This window comes from Sorex araneus, chromosome X (assembly GCF_027595985.1).
Source record: "Sorex araneus isolate mSorAra2 chromosome X, mSorAra2.pri, whole genome shotgun sequence".
Lineage (NCBI taxonomy): Eukaryota > Metazoa > Chordata > Mammalia > Eulipotyphla > Soricidae > Sorex > Sorex araneus.
The window spans coordinates 321,255,508-321,279,183 of NC_073313.1; the positions used below are offsets into that span (position 1 = coordinate 321,255,508).

A 23,676-nucleotide genomic window follows, 5' to 3' on the forward strand; every position below is an offset into this window, starting at 1 on the left:
CGGAGGAATCTAACCCGATGTGCAAGGCAAACACCCCACCTGCTGTACTATAAAGGAAGAAAGTTTAGTCATAACTATAAAAAGTCTAGTCATTCTAAAAATATATTACTTATATTAAAATATCCACAATTTTACATAATTTTCTTTCAGCTTTATATGCCAGCATTTTAAATTCTCCTAAAATTAGACATGGTATTTTATCACATGTTTTATCATGTATCTTTAAGGATTAAATATACGGGTATTTGATTCTTAAAAATACTGAAGCTTAAGATTCAAGATATGGTTCCACATGGCGAGAGCCACCTCCTAAGACTCCCATCCCAGAGGTATGAGTTTTGTAGTGATGTTGCTCATAGGCGATCATGGGGGGCGGGGGCATTACAGGCATGCCCTCCTCCCAGATAAGATCCAGAGCTGCCGCTCTCGAAACGGACCCTCTGCTCCTAAAGACTATGATCGAAGAGGTCTTCTAACCCATTTTGGCACCCAGAGCGGCTTCTTACAGAAATGTATCTAGACTGTGAACTGAGCTAAAATATCAGAAATCCAAAACCACCCGCACAAGTTCATAGAGTCTTCATTCTCAGCAATGAAAAGAAATTATTAAATGATGCCTTTTCAGCAGGCCTGATTGTTGGGGGAAAATTCCAGACAATAATAATGATTTCTCTATTGAAATATTGAATGTATTCAAAGTATAGAGAGAATAAAGTGAAGATCATTAGCTACTTTGTTGGGGGGCGGGTGGGAGGCGGGTATATTGGGGTTCTTGGTGGTGGAACATGTGCACTGGTGAAGGGATGGGGGTTTAATCATTATATGACTGAGACTTAAACCTGAAAGCTTTGTATTTTTTTCATGGTGATTCAATAAAATAAAAAATTTAAAAAAAAAGATTCAAGATGTGGAGATGAACACATGTATACATGCTCTATCAATTCACTAAGTTTTTTAATGAGTAAGGTATAAATAAACCCAAAATTATAAAAACAAAAGAAACAGCATTAATAAAGCAAGTATTCAATGAATTTCATAAAAAAAAAAACGCAAACTGGTTGATAAAACAGAATATTCAATAAAAAGTATCCAGAGGTCAGGAGAGACAGTACAGAGGTTACAGTGCTTGCCTTGCATATGACTAACCCAGCTTCCATCTCCGGTACTACATATGGTCCACCAAGACCTACCACAGTGATCCCTGAGCACAGGGTCAGTAATCATTCATTCTGTATTGCCAAATGTGGCCCCAAAACAAAAGCAAACAAGAAAACAAAAAAAGGGAGGGGGGAGACATTGAAAAAAAAAATAGCACATAGAATAGAGGGCAAGACATAGTCTCGAAGAAATTAAATAAGTTTGGCTTTAAAATATAAGAAACCAAAAATGGTGGTGGAGATTGGAAGAATTCTAAGGTCTAGGGACTGGATCGATAGCACAGCGGGTAGGGCGTTTGCCTTGCACGCAGCCGACCCGGGTTCGAATCCCAGCATCCCATATGGTCCCCTGAGCACGGCCAGGAGTGATTCCTGAGTGCAGAGCCAGGAGTAACCCCTGTGCATCTTCGGGTGTGACCAAAAAAAAAAAAAAAGAAAGAAAAAAGAGAATTCTAAGGTCTAGACCAGGGCATTGCTTGAGAAGTTTCCAAAAAGAAAATGTGCATTTTTTTTCCTTAAAGACACCAAAAGAAAAGAGAAAATTTTAATGAAATTTTAAACAACAAAATAGTAATAAAATTTTCAATTTGCTTTTCATTTAAAAGTATTTGTCATCTGGGGCCAGAGTGATGGTACAGGGGGTTAGCATATTTGCCTTGCATGCAGCCAACTCAGGTCAGATCACCAGAACCTCTGAGCTTGCCAAGAGTAATCCCTGAGCACAGGAGAAAGCCCTGAGCAGCACCAGGTATGGTCCAAAAAAACAAAACATCATCATTTAAAAAATTAAACTGTTTTGCAACTACAATATTTAAAACCAACACTAGCTAAACCTTAAAAATTTAATTATAGACTAATGTAAATCCATTATTACAATTTGATAGGTAAAGATGATGAAAAAAATTCAGACACATATTGGGGAAAAATATAAATGGAGAATATGAATGCTAAAATCTGTAACTGTTTGAGTAAGATATAACATCTTTAATCAAACAGACATGAAGTTTAAGAAATAGTAAAGCCAACTATGAAAGAATAGAGAGGGTAGAAATAGTATTTAAGCTAAAAACTTTTATTTGTAGTAATTATTGAGCATGTAATTTTTAAAACTAAAAACTCAGCAATATTGAATATAAGCATCACTGTCACTGTCATCCTGTTGATCACTGATTTGTTCGAGCAGGCACAGTAACATCTCTCATTTTGAGACTTATTGTTACTGTCTTTGGCATATCCAATACGCCACGGGTAGCTTGCCAGGCTCTGCTGTGCGAGCTAGTTACTCTCGGTAGCTTGCCGAGCTCTCCAAGAGGAGTGGAGGAATCGAACACGGGTCGGCCACGTGAAAGACGAACACACCCTACTGCTGTGCTATCGCTCCAGCCTGAATCCAAGCATATTACTGAAAAATAAACTGTAGGCATAAACATTTCACAGTACCTTAAAAGAATAAGACTGGAATAGGAAAGTACATGGAAAATGTCTGATAATAAAATTCTATTTATCTGGAATGTTGATAATTTGAGGTTCTTTTAATAATGGATTAGCACAATTTTATACCCTAACTAATCTTAGTATTTTCTTCCAGTTCTTGGTAGAAAAGTCTATTATAGCATTTGTGGAAGAAATATTAAAGGAGAAAAAAGTGTGAGAATCTCCTGTAAGGAACATAAAATTTAGTTTTGTCCTAAAAATGAATACTTCCAATGTCCAGCTTTATTGCTATGATGGGTATCTCAATTTACACAATATAATAATAATAATAATAATAATAATAATAATAACAATAACTTTTACTCATTTAAATAATACATCTAATTTTTTTCATTTTTTTTTCAAATTGAGTTCAAATTTTTGAAAGTTATAAAATCACATTCAAAAATCTGTATTTGGGACTTCTGATATTATGGAACAAAGTATATCCTAATTTCACTAAAAACGTATATCCTTATATTGACTGTAAAACTACAAATATAAAATCTAAATAAATATTACACAACGATGCTTCACTTTCTAATTATTGTTTGTTGTATTTTCTCTTCTTTTTTATAACTGCTTACAATTATTAAATTGGCACTAAATTAGATTCAACTTTTTATACACTTGTGAAGAATATTAACAAGGAAACTTGCTGTTTTTGTGTTTGTTAATAAATGAATGAGTACTGTTATCAGCACAGTACTTTTTATCTCTCGGTAGATATACCTACTTTGACCAAAGTTAGACGTTAGTTTATAACAACCTAAGTTATACAATTTTTATTTTCTCTAAACATCAGAATATACCTACGTAACAATAATCTCACTGGTAAGTTAAATACCTTCATGTTTTAATAAACCACCAAAGCTTCTAATTTTCACTTTCAAGCTTAGGCAAATTTCAAAAACAACCTTCCTAATTAATATCTCTCCTGTCTTCTCTACATTACCTCTTATATTCTATGACTACATTAATCTCAAAAAAAAAAAAAAAGTAGGGCATTTGTCTTGCATGCGGCCGACTTGGGTTCGATCCACAGCATCCTATCTTGGCAGTCCCACAAGCACCGCCAGGAATAAATCCTGAGTGCAGAGCCAGAAGTAACCCCTCAGCATTGCTGAGTGTGACCCTCAAAAAGTAAAACAAAACAAATTACATATATACATACATATATATACATATAACATATATATATGTCACCCTAACAATACCAACCCCATGCTAAAAATTACATAATAAGTCTGCACTCAAAGGATCCTTAGTATAACAGTCAAGTCCCTCAGTCTGGTCCAGAAATAACAATGTACTGCACACTTCCATGTTACAACTTTGCCTTAACTATCCCTACCCATTTAAGGTTCTCTGTATTCCTCCCATATTTATCCTAATACTCACCTCTTCAATTAATATTTTTGAATTATCTATAACTACCCGACCAAATTTCATCATTTACACTGCTACTTTGCATTTTTTTTGTTTGTTTCCCAACCAGGAATCATTCCTGGCAGGGTCAGGTATGTGTGGTACTAGGGATCTAACCCAGGTCAACGGCATGCAAGGCAAGCACCTTATTCATTATATTATTCCCCTGACTCTATTCTTTTAATTTTAAATCAAATATAACATATATGGTTAAGGGCACAATTGTTTTTTTTTTGTGTGTGTATGTGTGTGTGTGTGCTCTGTGTGTGTGTTTCTGAGATGTGAAAGACTGTACCAGGGTCTTACATATATGCAAAGTAAGTGCTCTACCCCTACATCACCAGTCTTAGTTAAGGACATAATTCTTGAGCATATAACACAACCAACTTTTTAGTTGGATATAATTTACATATACCTTATTAGTTTTAGGTATACAATGCAATTATTTAATATTGGTGAATATTATAAAGTACAAATAAACTTTTTATAATGAATGTAAAAGCGCTATACCTTTACATATATGAGCTCTGTAAAATGAACACACACATATACATAGTCAAAGTTGTTCACATTTATTAAATTCCATGTAAGTTTTAAATAACCAAACTAGATTCTGTTTAAGTCAGAAACTAAAGCATATGACCAATTTCAAAAAAACATGCTTCTATAACTGGGTAATTTGTATCTAGTTAGTGATTTGGATACATATGAGAAAAACACATTGTATTTATAAATGTAAAGTATGAAAAACAAATACAATTTTTTGCATTATGTATATAATTTTTTTGTTTTGAGTTTTCTAGTGAGTATTGTAATTTCTCCCTTTTTTGTTTCTGATCCAATTTATTTGATCTTTTTTACTCGTGAGTTTAGCTAATGGTTTATCTATCTTATTTATTATTTCAAAGAACCAGCTCCTAGTTTCATTGATTCCTTGTATTGCTTTCTTGGTTTCTACATTGTTGATTTCTGCTCTGATTTTCACTATTTATTTTCTTCTCTTAATCTTAGAATCATTTGTGGTTGGTTTTCAAGATTTTTTAAGGTGTGCATTTAAGTTGTTGATTTTATGTTTTTGTTTTTTTTTTTCGTTTCCTTATGTAGGCCTGTATTGCTCCAAGTTTCCCCCTAAATACTACATTTGCTGTGTCCCATAGATTTTGGTAACTTCTTTCTTCATTGTCATTAGTAAAAAGGAATCTTTTTCCTTTCTTAATTTCCTATTTGATCCAGCTATTATGAAGCAGCATGTTGCTCAATCACCAGGTATTAAAAGAGTTTCTCCCCATCTTCTTTTTATGGTTAATTTCTATCTCTGTGACATTGTGACCTGATAGGATTCTTATATTTGTAAATTTATGGAAGTTAAACTTAAGTATTAAAATGTGATCTATCCTTGGGGGCCAGAGTGATAGCACAGTAGGTAGAGTGTTTGCCTTGCACTCGGCCGACCTGGGTTCAATCCCTGGCATCCCATATGGTCACCCAATCACCACCAGGAATAATTCCTGAGTGCAGAGCCAGGAGTAACCCCTGAGCAACTCGGGGTGTGACCCAAAAAGCAAAAAAAAAAAAAAAGAAAGAAAGAAAATGTGATCTACCCTGGAGAATGTACCATGTGCACTAGAATGTGCATTCAGTTTTTCGAGGATGGAAGGCCCAATGTAAATCTATTAATCCCAGCTCTTCTGTTCCTCATTTAGGGCTCTTGTATCTTTACTGTGCGTAGTGGATTTATCCAGTGGTGACAATGAATCGCTGAATTCTCCCACTACTGTTATGTTTCCATCCATGTGTTTCTCTAGGTTTGTTAGCAAAAGCCTTATAAACTTTGCTAACTAAACATCTGGTGTGTATATGTTAGAGTTAGTAATTTTTGGTCGATTGTAGTGTCCAATAAGTAATGGCCATAACTATCTCTAATTACTTTCTTTTTAGATTTAATGCAATTTGGTTTGACATTAGTATGGCTGGCCAACCTTCTTTCTGTTTTCTACTGGTATGTATAACTGTTTTGCTCAGTTTACTCTGAACCTATCTATCCTGTGGTTTTAGATGTGTTTTTAGATGTAAACAGCAAATGGTCGAGTTTTGTTCCTTGATACAATTCACCAGTTTTTGCCTTTTGATGGGCGTTTAATCCAGTGACATTCAGGGATATTACTAATATTAAGGGCTGTGTTGCCATTTTACTGTGTAGGGTTGTGGCTCTCCCAGAAATCAGGACATTGAGAGAATTTATAATTCTTACTCTGTTAAGCTGGAGAAACTAGAAGAGAAGGACAGATTCTAAGAAACATGTAATCTCCCAAAACTGAATGAGGAAGAATTAGAGAGCCTGCAGGTCAATCACAAGCAATGAAACTGAAAAGTAATTAAGAATCTCCCCAAGAATAAATGTCCCGCCCAATTAGGTTTATGGGTTCTCTTTCCTTCAGAGAAGACTTAACTGCTGTTGATGCTTAAGGTTTTCCAAAATATTGAAGCAAAGGGAATCCTTTCTGAAGTCTTCTGTGAAGCTAACATTACGCCAATACTCAAAGCTGACAGAGATATTACAAAAAATTTTTTTCAGATTTCTTTGATAAACATCAATGTAAAAATTCTCAATAAAATCTTAGCAAACAGAATTCATCTGTCCCTTAGAAAAAATCATGCAGAGTAATAAATGAGATTCACCCCAGGAATGTAAGGATGGTTCAATATACACAAACCAATTAACATAAAATACCACATCAGCAAAAGAAAAAAAATCATATGATCATATCCACTGATTCAGAGAAAATTTTTGACAAGATCCAATATCCATTTGTAATAATTTAAAAAACCCTCAATAAAAAAAGGAAGGAACCTTCCTTAAATAGTAACAGTTATCTACAAAAAGTCCATAGCAAATATTATTCTTAATGGTGAAAAACTAAAAGCATTTCTGATAAGATCAGGCACAAGAAAAGGATGTCCATGTTGTTTCTAAATTTATTCAATAGTTAGATATTGAATAAGTTTGCATTGACAAGAATGCCCAGCTTGTCTTCTAACATTCAATATTGTTAGAAGTCTCAGCAACAGAGAACAGGCAAGAAAGGGTATCAAAGGAATCCAAATTGGGAAAGAGGAAGTAAAATTATCTCTATTTGCAGATGATATGATGATATATATACATTGAAGACCCTAAAGAGTCCACTCCAAAATTCCTAGAAACAATAACCCAATACAGAAAAGAAGTCGGTCACAAAGTCAATACACAAAAATTTGTTGCATTCCTATATACAAATAATGAATCAGAAGAAAGAAATCAGAGTCTATCAGAGTCTATCTCATTTAAAATAGTATCCTAAAAGATCAAGTACCTAGGAATTAACAGAAGAACTGAGACCTATAACAAGAAAACTTTCAAACACTCAAGAATGAAATTAAAGAAAACCCTACAAAAGGGAAAAACATTTTATGCTCATGAATTGGAAGAAACAACATTGTCAAAATGACCATCTTACTAAACTACTATACAGATTCAAATTCAGACAACATTCTTCAAGGACTTCAAGTTTGTGTGGAACCATAATAGACCCCACATAGCCAAAACTATACTGAAAAATGCAAAACTGGGAGGCATCTCGCTATGTAACTTGAACTTATACTATAAAGTCATAGTGATCAAAACAGCTTGGTACTGGAATAAAGAAAGATTCGACCAATGGGCTAGAATAAACTAACCACGGACAAATTCCCATATATATGGTCAGGGAATTTCTGACAAAGGAGCCTAGGGTATAAAATGGAATAAAGACAGCCTTTTCAACAAATGGACTTGGGAGAATTGGATTACCACATGCAATATATTAAAACTGGATCCATAACTCACACCTTCCACAAAAGCCAACTCAAAGAGGATTAAAGACCGTAAGATCAAACCTGAATCTATAAAGTATGTGGAGGAAAATATAGGCAGCATGCTCCAAGACCGAGACCTCAAGGAGATCTCAAAGGAGTCTTCCATGATTTGATGTCACTAGAAAAGGCTATAAAATCAAAATTAAATAAATAGACCTATATCAAACTTAAAAGTTTCTGTATGGCCAAAGAAACATGGGCTAAAATTAAAGAGTAGCTGAGTGAGAGAAAATATTCACACATCAGATAAGGTTTAATACCCAGGATATACAAAGTACTCACGAAAATCAACAACAATGAAAATTTAAAAGCACCACCATAAATGGGGAGAGAAAATGAACAGACACTTCTCTAAGGAAGACCAATAGAAGACCAACAATACTGAAATCAATAGACTTAAATTTTAACAACCAAACTTAGAACACTGCCTGTCAAGAGGGCAGGCTGGAGGAGGAGGGGGATATGGGAGGGAACCTGGGGACACAGGCAGAGGGAAGTCAATATTGGTGGTGATATTGATGCTAAAATGTTTTATGTCTAAAACTCAACTATGAATAACTTTGTATATCGCAGTGCTTTAATAAAAAAATGTGGGGGGGGCGAAAATCAAATGTGTATTAGAATTATTTATATCGGGCTATGATAGTAGAGCAGGTAAAGAGCTTGCTTTGCATGCAGACAACGAGGGTTTGATCTAAAGCACCCAGTAGTCTACTGAGCCCCACCAGGTGTGATCCCTGAGAACAGAGTCCTATGTATTGCCTAGTGGGGCTCAAAACCAAAAAATTAAAATGAAATTACTGCTGTTACTGGATATAATTAAATTGTAATACAAGTGCTATAAACTCAGATAAAATCTGACAGTTTTAGGTGAACTAGTGTCACAATAGTTTTATATCTACTTTATGCAAGGAATTATTTGACTCACATGTTTCTTTTAATTCTTTTTAAGCTTCAATGGATTCATTTGGAAGATGAAAATGAGGTTCACAGAAGTTAGATTAACTTCCGAAGGTCACTGTTAATAAACCAAAATTAAAGCCCTGCTCTAGTAATTGAATGAAATTCGTACAAACAAGGATTTCTATTTCTTCTAATTTGTCATATTTAAAATGCCATGAGAATGATAGAAATTACTACCATCAGTTGATAACATCCATGACCTACATAACATACTTAAAGATATATAGTTTAGATAAACAGAATATTTAAGCAAAATATCAGAGTTAGTAAAATTCAGATAAATTTCAATTTCAAGATAAAATTGAAAAACTAAGTGGTTGAATTCAACTGATTTTAATTGATAATATGCTGTCTGAAAAAAGCAAGACTTCAGATAGATAACATTGCCATTATTATCATTTCACCTATAAGTTATCTAAGATCATGTGAAATAAACTTAAAATTCCTATAAATAAGGTACTTATATATATATTGTCCAAACTGGGATGCTTCCATGACTGAAAGGAGCCAAAATAAGAGATACGAATTAGTAATATGCCAGGCTTTAAAGGGATGCAGGAGAACAACTATTATATAAATACTGAATACTTCCTACTCCAGAACATTCTTTTTTTTTTTTTGCTTTTGGGTCACACCCAGCAATGTTCAGGGGTTACTTTTGGCTCATGCACTCAGGAATCACTCCCAGCGGTGCTCAGGGGACGACCATATGGTATACTGGGAATCGAACCGGGTCAGTCGAATGCAAGGCAAACGCCCTACCCACTGTGCTATTGCTCAAGCCCCCTCCAGAACATTCTTATTACAAAACAGAAAATTCCATTAAGCCCCAATTATTCTGTTTAATTTTTAATGTTTTAATGAGTCATCTATAAAACAAAACAAGCAAAACATTAGGATACCATTCACATCAGTCAAGTTTGTGACCTGCTAACAGCCACAATAATCCACAACTGTCATAACATGTTAATCTTATGACTTATTTTCATGTTTTTAAATATCCCCTAATCCCCAGTACTTCCAGAAGCCCCAGCATCCACACCCACCTCCCATAGCTATCAACATGTCAACTCATTGGTACAGACCACAGATCCTGAAGTCCCTGGACCACACAGCTGCATAAAATTCCTCAATATTGAAATTCCAATAGGAGTGCACCAAATTAGATGGGAAGGTACCATAGAAGCCAACTAAACTCAACAAACAAAAACCATAACACAGAAGGCTCAACTAGTAACAAACAGCTTAGTAAATCCTTAGATAAGAACTTAATAACCCCATGCTAAAATAGAACAATTTTCACATTAAAAATTTGATTTTTAAACTTGTCAATTTTAATACTGGAACTTTGCTATCTAATCAATTTTAACTCTAGAACTTTATCAATAGCTATGACTTTTGTCTACCAAAAAACAACAACAAAAAGTGTTGATAACAAACAAAAAAAACTAGTTACAACCAAGTCACAATAATGAAACTGTTAAGAAGTGTTCTTTTTCTACCAGTGCTGCACAAAGGCTAACAAGAGTTTATTCTATGGTTTCTGGCAATTCATGCAAACAAATCCTCTTCTGCTAGCATAGTATCTGTAAAGAATATAAATAAAACAAAATGACACAAGCTATATTCTATGTCAATCACCCATTTCTGTCATAATAATTAAACATGATGCTCAACAAATCTGAGAAACAGCTTTTAAAAATGTCTCTAAGGATGTGTTAAATTTATATTTGGTCATTTTTATACATACTAAGATAGTTTTTTTAGTTTCAACCTCAATATGTGATTATCCATGTATTTAACAGAGTTCTATTAAAGCGTGAATATCAGAGCTGCCCCACAGCACAACTCCAAAGAGGATCATTCACACAGAATGCGAAAGCACTATTAATGTAATCAGTCTTCAGTTGATAGATTCATTTCAGATACAAGTTGGGAATAAAAATACTGATCTTAAAATTTATTTTGAGAATTAAATAAAAATTATATAAAGTGGCAGGCTAGCAGTTAGTAGCATAAAACAGAAACTCTGGAAATGGAATTTGCCGTATCTAATGATCTAAGAGAGAAACATAAGCTATATTCTGATGAATGCTATAGCTGAGACATTCATATCATTACTTTTGGCTTTCACCTATTACTCAAATTAGACATATATCCCCTTTTCCCCACATTAAAACAATATGAGGGCCGGAGCGATAGTACAGTGGGCAGGGCGTTTGCCTTGCATGTGTCTGACTCTAGTTTGATCCCCAGCATCCCATATGGTCCCCCAAGCACCGCCAGGAGTAATTCCTGAGTGCAAAGCCAGGAGTAACCCCTGAGCATCGCTGGGTGTGACCCAAGAAGAAAAAAACAAAACAAAAGAAAACAAAAAAGCAATATGAGTAATACAAAGCAAAAGCTAATACTTTCCATTTTTCTCTATAGACTACTAGCATAAAATATTTCATATTCTTATACTGCTTTTCTAAAAAATCCTGTTGCTAAAGGCTCTCCTGTTATTAAATTCAGATTTAGTATTCAATACTACTGTGATCATGTAATTAAATTATAAATCTCCCACTGATAAATTAATTTTAGTCTTTTGTATGCGTTTTTATGTCTTACATTAGAGGCATTCGATAAATAGGTGCAAAAATTATTAGTGAGTCAGAAATTTCATACACTTATTTTTAATGCTTCAGTCACTTTTCTTTAAAACTTTTTTATTGAATCACTGTGAGACAGACCATTACAAAGTTGTTCATGATTAGATTTGTCATATAATGTTCCAACACCCATCCCTCCACCAGTGTACATTTTCCAGCAACAGTGTCCCTAAGTTCCCTCTCATCACCCCCCACTCCCCATCTCCTGCTCCCCTCCCCTCCTCTTCTCTCCTCTTCCTTCCTCCCCTTCCCTCCCCTCTCCTTCTCTTCTCTCCTCTCCTCTCCTCTCCTCTCTCTTCTCTTCTCTTCTTTCTCTCTCTCTCCATCTCCCCCCTCTGCCCCCCCTTCTCTCTCTCCCTCCTTCCTCCCACCTCTGAGCACTGTGGTTTGCAATATTGATACTGAAAGGTTATCAAAGAAATCTCTTACCTACTTTTAACACTCAGATTTTATCCAACGTGATTATTCCCAACTATTATTGTCATACTGATCTCTTTTCTATCTTTCTTACCCTCAGCCCCATACACACTTGTGGTTGGTTCCAACCACAAACCAATCCTCCTAACCCCTGTTTTCCCTGGCCATGGATATTATTCTTCTAGTATATAATTTTTATGTACCACAAATGAATGCAGTCATTCTATATCTATCCCTTTCCTCTGACTCATTTCACTCAACATAATACTCTCTAAGTTCATCCATTTATAGGCAAATTTCATGACTACATTTTTCCTGACAGCACTGCAACCACTTTTTATTTTCTTAACATGGTATTTCCCCTAACATGTCTAATCCATTTACAAAAAATGACCTCAAACTCACTATATCAATAAAATATAAAAAAAATTAGAAAGCTTCTATTTCCCATCCCATGCCTTTCCTATATTCCTAACTATCCTGGAAAAACATGATCTTAATACTAAAACATGTAAAAATATGTTTAAAAAGATTTTCCTCAATTCCATCACTGTAAACCCAAACAATGACTTTAGTGCCTCAAACCTTCAAAACTTCACCCTGACCTTGAACAAGTTCAACTCAAATCACTATCTTCTAGGACTCTTCTCTTTATTGCCAAATTTCATTCAAAAGGTTCTATCCAGGACCAGAGAGATAATTCCATGGGCAGAATGTATCCAAAGCATGCATGACATACAAGAGGGATAGGTTTAGTCCCTGGTTACCACATGGTCCTTTGCACACTAAGAGTAACTGTACAGAGCTGGATTCAGCTGTAAACACCTCCCCAGAAAACACCAAAAGGTTTCATCTCAGTCCAAATACTATTTAGGAATGGTCCCCATCAAATAATGTCTATTTCATAATTTAACACGCACTAGTCCTCAAGATCAGCATGATTAAACATAAAATTATACGCAATATCCATTCCTGTTTAAAATGGAGTCCAGTAATTCCACAGAGAACAACTGGAGTCTGAATGAACAGGAAAAGGAAGAGAATTTTGAAGTACATAAACATCTGCTTGAAGCAAAGTAAAAAAAAATAACTGCTAAGACACTCAAGATGTTAAAGACCAAGGTTCTAAAATAAAAAATGGTAACAAATGATTAAGTAAGCAGACTATAGGTGTAGAGCAAGAAGAGACCCTGTTCCAGATTAAGGGTTAATAAGTGTGTGGGGAAAGAAATGACACAAAAATAAGCTAAGAATGTCTGAAACACTATCTTGAAAATAGAGAAATAAAAATGAGATTTAAAGGACCAGAATCTATCAGACGAGGCCAGAGACTGTGACCTAAGATCTGGTAATTTCCCCTTATGAGCTTTGATAAATCCTTAATCTGCATGGAATGAAGATTTAAAAATAAAAATAGACAAAAAAAAAAAGCAAAATGCCACTGGGAAAAAAATGAGAATATGCAGAAATCTTATAATAATGTAGAAAAAAATCATTAGAATTTCTTGGAAATATTGAGAATCTTAGAGCTCTACCCTAAAAGCAAGGCAAACAAAAGGTAAATGAAGTTATTTCCATATTGGATCCTAAATTAATTGGGCAACAAATTTCTTTGGGAAGAAACAAATTACGGCTTAGGTTGCATATAGGGAGAAAACTAATCACCTAGTTCTTACATAAAAGCTCTAGTGAATTACAGCTTGAGAGAGACACAGTACCAATAACAAGTAAAATGTGCCCTATTAAAACTATAATCAGGAGCTTTGGAGTTAAGTCATGCGTGCTGCCTTAGATAGTGTGACCTCTAGCACCACATGACTTCCTGAGCTTGTCCAGGTTGAGGTCCTAAAAGTCTTGAGTGACTTCATAAAGCTGGGCTCAGCATTAAACCATAAGAGTCAGTTGGTCAGGTATCAATGGGAGTGGTCAGTGTGTCCCCAGAGTTTTCTTGGAAGGTGCTCAAATATAACTATAACCTACCCTGAACCAGCTCGATTTAAAAAAGGACATTATAACCACCTTTTTCTGTTTCCCTAGCAAAAGAAAAAGAAAACCCTTTATAGAAAACAAGCATCATCTGAAGAATCTAAAACATTTATAAATGCCTAACTCTCATTCCAACCATGAATTATTAGACTAACAGTACAGCTAAATGCCCAAGGATAAGTACTTAGAGAATAGTGATAAGTGCATTAAGTACAAGCATCCTTAAAGCAGCTTTCTCATTTCTCAACTTGTATATTTTTTTATTTTAACCTATTTTATTTATTTTTAAATTTTGTTTTAGGCACTGTGGTTTACAACTGTTCATGCATGATAGGGTTTCATGCACAGAACCCAGCACCACACCCTCCACCAGTGTCCACATCCTTCCACTAATGTCTACTGGCCCCTTATCAATTCCCACTGCTATGGTTAGTCAATTTTACTGAACAGAGATAAGATTTAAGATTTTACAATTTTGGTTTTAAGATATTCAATTTTGTACTGCAATTAATTGTGGAAACAAACAAAACATAACCCTTATTGTTTAAAAAAAGTTACAAGGCTTTTGTATTTACCTATAGGAGTTGAAAAAAAATGTATGCTCAAATGAAAACCCGCACATAGAGGTGTTTACTAGAGCATTTTTATTCATAGTTGCCGAAATCTGGAAGCAACCAAGATGTCCTTCAGTAAATGAATGGACAACGTAGTTCACACAAATAATGGATTATTATTTAGACCTAAAAACGAATGAGTTAAGAATCCATTAAGAGACTGAAAGGAAATTTAAATAAGCATTACTAAAAGAAGTCAATCTAAAAAGGCTACATATTATGTGATCCCAACAATATGACATCATGAAGAAGAATAAACTATCAAGATAGCAGAAAAGATAAGTAGCTATGAGGGGTAATGACACAGGGAGGAGTGAATGAGTGGAGCATAAAAAATTTGAGGGGCAGAAAAATTACTCTGTGCTACCCTATTGACAGATACATTAGCATTATAACATTTAGCCAAACCCATAAAAAATACATCACCAAGAGTAAACTCTATTGTAAACCATGGTTTAGGGATGATAATGATGTGAAAATAAGGTTCATCCATTGTAACAAATGCACACTCAGGAGATAATGGAGATGTCTAACACATCCTTAGTAGCAGTAAGTATATGGAGAATTTCTGTACATTGCTCATTTCTTGAAGGGAACCTATAGTTACTCTAAAAATTTTTGAACAAGTGCTAGCAGTGTCAAGGTGCAAGAGAGAAAAACTAAGTGGGGGGCTGAAAGGAGATAAGTCTGCTCAAGGTAATATAGATACGGAAAAACATTAAATATGAGAGGAAATATAAAAATAATTTCAACAGAACTCTTTATAACAAAAAGAAGCAAAAAACAAAGAGTATTTAAATTTGTAACTAACCACTCACTGTAGTTATACTAATTTATAACAATTTAGATAATAAGGTAAGAGGTATTAGGAAAAGAAACATTTAAATATGGAGAATAGGAGTTAGTGGTATGGCTCAGTGAGAGAGTGCATAGCTCATTGTGTGAGATCTTGTGATAAATCCCCAGGATCACAGAAAAAAAAAAAAGAGAGACAATACACAAGGAAAATGTAGCAATTACAAATCTGTATACACTCTGCTACATGATTACAAATATAAGAGGACAAAATCATGATCCAAAAACGCACTATCACATTGGGAGAATTTAACAACTCTCTCCAGATCTCTTAGAAAAAGCAGGCCAAAAAAATCATTAAGCATATAAAATATGCATAGCTAATAAATGTGAATAAATCATAAAGCATATAAAATATGCATAGCTAGTAAATGTGAATAATGAATAAACATAAAGCACTATACCCAGCAACAAGTGGAAATAAACATTTACCAAAATTAACAAGAGCTAACTCTCAAAGCAGGTCTTGATAAACTTTACAGTATTCATATAACTAAAATTATGGTTCCTGACAAGTAGAATTTAGCTGATCTCAGTAAAAAAATAATAATAATAATAATAATAATCAGAAAAGTGATCAACATTTTGAAAAGAAGATTCCAAGGGAAAAAGTCAAAGAGTATAATCAGACTTTAGAATTCATATTCCCCATTAAGTTAAAAATCAGATACATTCAAGAGAACCATAATGTTCTCAACATCTGATACGGGCGAAACCTTCTTTCATGACTTTCATAAAGAAAGTGCTGTGTCATAAAATGAAAGGTTCTCTTAACATAAAATTCCTAATGCACTTTCATAGGCACTTCCAGGTGGCATCTCTTAAGAAAAGTGAGTAGCATGATATCAAGAGCAATTGCCAGGAGAAAACAATGCAGTTTTATACTAATGATCTAAGGTGATCAGAAAACATAAAGTTATGGATTATAAGATACAGTCCATCACTGACACAGTACTTGTAATCACAATTTTAATAAGGTTTAACAACTGAAATTCAAAGTAATAATTTTTGAATAATTCATACCTCAGGTCTCTGAAGTATGGATCTATATACTTCAACTATTAACCAGAAAGATGTAAGATTAAAAAGTAATTATAAAAAAGTTAGCTTTGATTACAACACAGACACTGAGTCACCATGTTTGGCTCATTATCTACTTTCGGCACGCATCTCCCATCCCGACTGACTTCTCCAGGGGGAGGGTAGGAAAAGGCCCAGGTATACCCGGGATATTGGCGGGGGGATGTGCACTGGTGGAAAGATGGGTGTTTGATCATTGTGCAATTGTAACCAAAACATGAAATCTTGTAATTATGTCATGGTGACTTAATAAAAAATTTTATTTTAAAAAAAGTAAGCTTTGGGTCATAAAGACAGTAGAGTGAGCAAGGTCTTGTACATGTTTGGCCTGGATTCAATCCCTGGCACCCCGTATGGTCCCCTGAGCACGTCCAGGAGTGATGTTTATGCTCAGAGCCAGGAATAAAGCCTAAGCACCAGTAGGTAAACCAAAACCAAAAATGTGAAAGAAAAAAAAGCATGTTAAGTCCATGTTTACACAATGACTAACCCACCCTTCCACATAGGTGTGGTACTTTACTAATATTTAGCTATTATTTTTAAAAAGATGAAATAGATTCAGAGAAAATATTACTTATTTTGAATTTTTAAAAAAAGACTTTTAAGGAATATTTAAAAAGAGGGAAATAAAGGCAACAGAGGCTAAAGAAGCTCCTTTCTCAAATAATCACCACATACTACACTCTTGGGTTGATTTTTTTTTTTTTTTTTTTTTTGCTTTTGAGTAAAACCTGGTGATGCACAGGGGTTATTCCTGGCTTTGCACTCAAGTATTACTCCTGGCAGTACTTGGGGGACCATATGGGATGCTGGGAATCAAATCCGAGTCAGCCGCCTGCAAGGCAAAACGCCCTACCTGCTCCAGCCTGGGTTGATTTTTGTTTGGGGAGCCATACCTTCCAATGCTCAGATGTTACTCTTTGCCCTGCACTCAGGAATTACTCCCAATGTATTCAGGGACCATAAAGGACGTGGAGGATAGACGCTGGATTAGTCCTGTATAAGGAATAGTACTATCCACTGTATTATCGCTCTGCTCACCATAAATTATGACAATAAATTTTTATCACTTCCAGAAACAAAAGTACATGTAAGTTAATAAATTTATACCTCTGTAGTTTTTCTTCAGTAATCAGATTATAATACAAGATTTAGTAGCACTGTAGCACTGTTGAACCCTTGCTCATTGATTTGCTCGAGCGGGCACCAGTAAAATCTCCATTGTGAGACTTGTTGTTACTGTTTTTGGCATACAAGATTTAATAAAGGACTGCATATTCTACACTTATATATGGATCATATAAGTCTTTTATTTTGGAATAAAATAGCTATTTGATTTTGGAAACAGCTATTTGATTTTCTAGTTCTTTTTAAGTCTAGTTCTTTGTAAGTCAGCTATCAAAAGACCAAGTCAGAAAATAACTTAAAAAATGCAAATAAATATTTTAAACACATTTTGAAAAACTACAATTAATGATAATGCTAAGATGATAAGAACTAGTAAATCTTTACTACAGTTTTAGCTCAGAGTGTAAAATATAGAATTGACCCTAATAATAAATTGGGCTACACTAGCACGCGACAGGGACGAATGGAGATGTTACTGGCGCCCGCTCTAGCAAATCAATGAGCAACGGGATGACAAGTGATACAAGTAACAAGAATAAATGGTAATTTTCAAAGCATCCATAAGAAGAAGGGAACTAAATTTCACAACTAAGTATCAGTAAGTCACCACAGATATTTTTCAGCTGGCATATGAAATAAATTTTAGCTACCAGCATACTTTACTTGCTGAAATAAAGTCTCTTTATGTGTCACTTGTTCAAAGAAAATTATTCTTCCAAAATTTAATTGTTAAAATTTGCTCATCAAATTACAAAAGCTCTAAAAAGTTATACAGTTTGAAATTTAGACAAAGTGTATATTAGCTAAAAAGTAACCACATATATACCAAAAAATGCAAATTTACAGTTTAATTTTTCAAGTTACATGCATGAATTTTCAAACATGGATAATTCAGCAATAATCAAGAAATAACTTAAATTTTGTGAGGGAAATCTAGAAACTAGTTGAATAACTCTTACACAATAGACAACTGAGATTCCACATGGAACAAATAAGTAAAAGTAGAATACAATGTTACGGAACCCTCTGCGCCTAAAGTCTTTGATTCCAGAGATGTAACACATTCGGGCATCCAGCGCAGCATCCGATAGCAATGCACTGGGACTGCGAACTGGGCTACAACTCTGCAGCCGGGGTGGATTTTTTTTTCCTCCCCACCCTGTCTTCCTGCATGGAAAGCGGCAGGCTGGCGGCACCCATGTGGCAGGTGCCATCTTCTGTGACTCCAAACCCAGAGGTATTCGGTTTTTACTTTTGGGGCTCCCAGGAACCAGGAACTCAGGGGAAGGGGGCGTAACCGGCATGCCCTCGGCCCAGATAAATCCGGAGCCGCTGAGCGCGAATCAAACACTCTGCGCCTAAAGACTTTGAATTCAGAGACTTCTTACAGCAATGCACTGGGACTGTGAGCTGGTCTATGTAATTTCTGGCAGAATTTTCCCTGGACTTTATACAGAAATCCAAAACCGCGCGGCAGCGTCCGCGCGACTTAACATTTATAATTGTCAGCAATGTGAAACGGTTCCTTTTGAATAGGTCTGACTTGGGGGGGGAAACTCCAAATAATAACAGTACGTTTTTGTTGAAATATTGAAGGTTTTTAATGTAGCAGCCACCTCTGGACTGTGAACTAAGCAAAAGCCCCACGCTGGCCGACGCGGCGTGGCGTACACCATACTATGAGGCGCGGGAAGGGGGATGAGGGGGAAAAAGAAAAAAAAAAAGGGAAAAGGAAAAAGGAAAAAAAAGAGAGAGAGAGAGAGAGTTATGTACTTGTAGCAGTGGGGCTACATATCTCTTCATTTCCAGCAATGAAAAACTAATTATCAAATGTAGTAGGTCTGTCTCTCTTGGTTGGAAACTCCAACAACTATAGTGAGTTTTGTGTTGAACTATGGAATGTAATCAAGGTAAAGAAAAAATGAAGTGAAATTCATTAGTTATACAGCAGGGGGTAGGGGGTGGGGGTGGGGGGTATACTGGGGTTTCTGGTGGTGGAATATGGGCACTGGTGAAGGGATGGGTGTTTGAATATTGTATAACTGACATATAAACCTGAGAACTTTGTAACTTTCCACATGGTGATTTAATAAAAAGATTAAAAAAAAAAAAGAATACACTGTTACATTCATCCCCAACAAAATATCATATAAGCAAGAATCCCCAACCCCAGCTTTTCTGAACTGTGAAGAGTTTGAACCATACATTACATGTCTTGACTTTAAAGCTGACATCTGGGAAATGAGCCTCCAAATCAAGCCAGTCCTAAAATCAAATCAATCTAACCCTAAATAATCCAATGAAGCTTATTTCACAAATTACACAGGGAATAAAGCAAATGAAGCAGCAGTTGTTCAAATGGATTCATGAACATACTCCATGGATATCCCCTTCCTGGTTAAGTGTAGTGGGAGTGGGCAGAAACACTCACATCCTAGTTTCTCCCCATAAGACTTGAAATCTGTCTGTCAATCATCTGACAACGAGATGCTCCTAAAACCTCTAGGAGACAGAGCCAGAGAGATTTTCCCAGGAATTTTCAATAACAAAACCAAGTTTCCAGTTTCTTTCAAGAAAGAGCTTGTCCACACATTTAACAACTGAGATTTTGTGATTGCTACTCAAGGGACAGCTTTATGGCTTATGAGGCTTAGAGACCTAAAAGATTATAGTACAGGGGGGAAAAGCAGTTTTCAGTCATGTAGCACTTCCTGCAGCATAAAGACTAAATTCTCTACTTGGTACCACCCACATTCCAAGCTTGATCCTGGCAGCACTCCATTTGTGATGCCGGCATCAGAACAAATGTGTGCAATCTCTGGCACATCCTCACAGCGAGAAGGAAAGGGTAATGGAAAAACAATTAATAAACATATGTAATATTGTATTTTCCAAATTCTATTGAATTATATACCTTGTAGTTCATAGTAGGGTTATAAAATATTTTCAATCCATAAATACAGATAATCTACAATACTGAAAATAATTAGAAAATGAATTACCATAAATTCCACTACATTAAACTTAAAAATGTAAAACAACATCTAAATACATTTTATTTATTAACTTACTTGTCTTGGCTTGGGGGCCATACCCAGCTTTGCAAAGGGTTTATTCCTTATTACTTATTCAGGGATTACTCCTGGTGGTCCTCCAGGACCATATATGGTTGGTACCAGGGATCAAACCCAGATCAGCCATGTGCAAGTCAAGTACCTCATCTGCTGTACTATCCCGCCAGCACTGAGATGTATTTTAAAATAGACATACTTGAGCCAAAGAGGTGGTGCAAATCGCCGCAGATGTGCGGGAGGCTCAGGTTTGATACCCAGTACCACATTATCCCCTGAGAACCTCTAAGAGTAACCACCAAGCACGGAGCTGATAGTGCTCTGGACCCCCACCAGGTGGCTCAAAAGTCCCAAACAGAAAAGTAAATAAAACAGACATACTTATCCCAACCCAAAACTCCAAGATCTTCAATAACACTTGAGTAGAACTGTGGAGGAGGTGGAATAGAGAGCTCTTGCTTGTTCTTTAAAGCAACTTCCTGTTCAAAAGAAAGAAAATCTTGAATCAGTTGTTAAATGCTAGACAATAAATTGTAACTGACTTCAAAATAAAATATCATAATGCTCTTTTGTCTAAAGTGTTCATTATTGTTACAGAAAATCTAGATGAATCATTCTTCTGTTAATCAAAAAAGAGATGAATAAGCCAAAGGATGGCCCTGAAAGTCATACAAAACTGGCTATAATGCCAGTTCTTTTCTATTATGAAAAGAACTTAAGAGTTTCATATTTTCCTAGAACTAGTGTATCTATCAGAGATTTCTTTTTTTAAGTCTAAAAAGAAAAATAAAATCCTTGATCTCAAGGCATCTTTATCTTTCTACTCCTTTGGCTATAATGTTTGGTAGAAACATAAAACTTTAAAGAAAAGGATAAACTCTAAGTACAAGGGATACACTGATCTACTTGTAAACTGTACCATTAACAACAACAACAACAAAAAGTCTTCACTACCACAATATATAGCTACTTAAAATACAAATGCGGGTGTTCGTGGGAGGGTGAAGTGATGTGTGTTGTTCTCTCTCTCTCTCTCTCTCTCTCTCTCTCTCTCTCTCTCTCTCTCTCTCTCTCTCTCTCTCTCTCTATCTCTCTCTCTCTCTCTCTCTCTCTCTCTCTCTCTCTCTCTCTCTCTCTCTCTCTCTCTCTCTCTCCCCTCTCTCTCTCTCTCTCTCCCCACTCGCATTTGATGCTCTCGAGCCACTGTGTACGGTATGGACCGAATCAGAATGGCACCTCCTTGTGCTCCACTTCCTTGTGTGCCGCTGTGCTCTCTTCTGTCTGTCTCTGTATCTCTGCCTCTGTCTCTGTAGTCTCTCCTCTGGTCTCTTCCGACCTCTTAACTGTCTCTGGTTCTGTGTCTTCTCTCTGCTTCTCTGTCTTCCCTCTTGCTTCTGTGTCTTCTCCTATGTCTTTTGTCTTGCCTCCATCTTCTCTCCGCTTCTGTTTCTTCTCCTTGCTTCTGTTTTGCCTCTGCCCCCCTCTCCCACTTACAGTCTTAGTTTATACAGCAATCACATAGGGTGGTGACACAAAGGTGGGTTGAACATTAACAAATCAACAAAGAGGGGTAAGAATATTTCTCCAGGAAATTAACAAAATCTCATCTAAGGAGATTACTCCAGATTACTAGGAGATTCGCTCAAGGGTGGGATCCAAACAAGGGTGTGTCACTTTCTTCCTTCCTCAGCAAGTAATCCATTTAAATAGTTATAGTAAATTTACTTCTAATATTTCTAGCAATGTCATTCTGTATGAGCACAGTAAGAGATATATCAGACTTAAAGTTTGGTTCTCCCTGAGGACATTCACTACATATTCCAGATCACAGTCCTCAGGCCAGGTTAGTCTTCCTAACCCCAGCAGAGTCCTAGTCTCATCGTTACTTTTGGATCATGACAGCATTTGTCTATGACCATGTTCTCAACTTATAATTGAGTATTGTGGCGCTTTGGCCTGGCCCAATAACTAACATATTAAACAGATTTTTGAATCAAAAAGCAATCTCAGTATTTAATTTTAGTCTGAAACATTTTAAAGTTTTTTAAAAGTAATTGAGTAAATGAACTATGTTTATAACATAATAAAGTTAACTTCAGTGAGAGGCAACATGGGGTCATTTGTGGCAGGACGTTGACACTGTTTACCTGAACCCATTACAGACACAATTGTAAATCACAGTGCCTAAGTTAACAAAATTGTTTTTAATATTTGTATAAATAACAAGAGTATACAGTTTTATTCTGGTTCCATATTCTGTTTACAAAATATTAAAATGATTTTTAAAAGATAAAAGACACTTTTCAGTATTTTCCTCCGGGAATTTAGAAAATGACCCACTTCTTCTCCAGGTATTTTTAAGGTTATTATATTTTGCTCTTTGATAAAATTGGTAATCTTTATCTTCTAGGGTTTAAAATTCAAAATTTAAACTTTAGAAGTTAATTTTTAAACTCTGTTCTGATACTAACATTTTATCAAAGGCTTATTTAAAAATACTACTTCCAATGTATTTATGAAAATTAAAACAGAATTCAGGAATTGGGGAGATGGCTCACAGGCATGCACCTTGCAAATCCAAGACCCTGAGTTCAGTCCCAGCACCACAGTCCCATCCCACCCCCAAACACCAATGAATGTGGCCCTAGAGAACCTCAATAGAGCAGACCCAGGTGTGCCTCTGATGGCCCCCACTTACGGGGACTACAGAGATAGTACAGCTGGTAGGAGAATCCCTTGCATGTGGCCGAGCTGCATTCGATCCCTGCCACCCCACCCATATGGTCCTCGGAGCCCCACCAGTAGTTAGACCCCCTGAGCACAGAGGCAGAAGTAAATCACTGCCAGGTGTGGCCACAAAACAAAATAAAACAGAAAAAAAAAACCCTTAATTGTAAGACAGACATACTAAGATACGCATAAAGGAATGAATGCACTGCCCAGAATTTACTTCCAAATACTA

General features: G+C 35.7%; 1 protein-coding gene across 1 annotated transcript in view; it reads right to left on the reverse strand.

The window, feature by feature from the left end:
• The window catches only part of FANCL (FA complementation group L), a 73,844-nt gene that overhangs the window by 31,272 nt on the left and 18,896 nt on the right, over positions 1-23,676 (reverse strand). Inside the window, exon 5 of the mRNA XM_055121329.1 lies at positions 21,096-21,193. Coding sequence (XP_054977304.1) covers positions 21,096-21,193 — 98 coding nt within the window. The remainder of the gene's footprint in view (positions 1-21,095; positions 21,194-23,676) is intronic.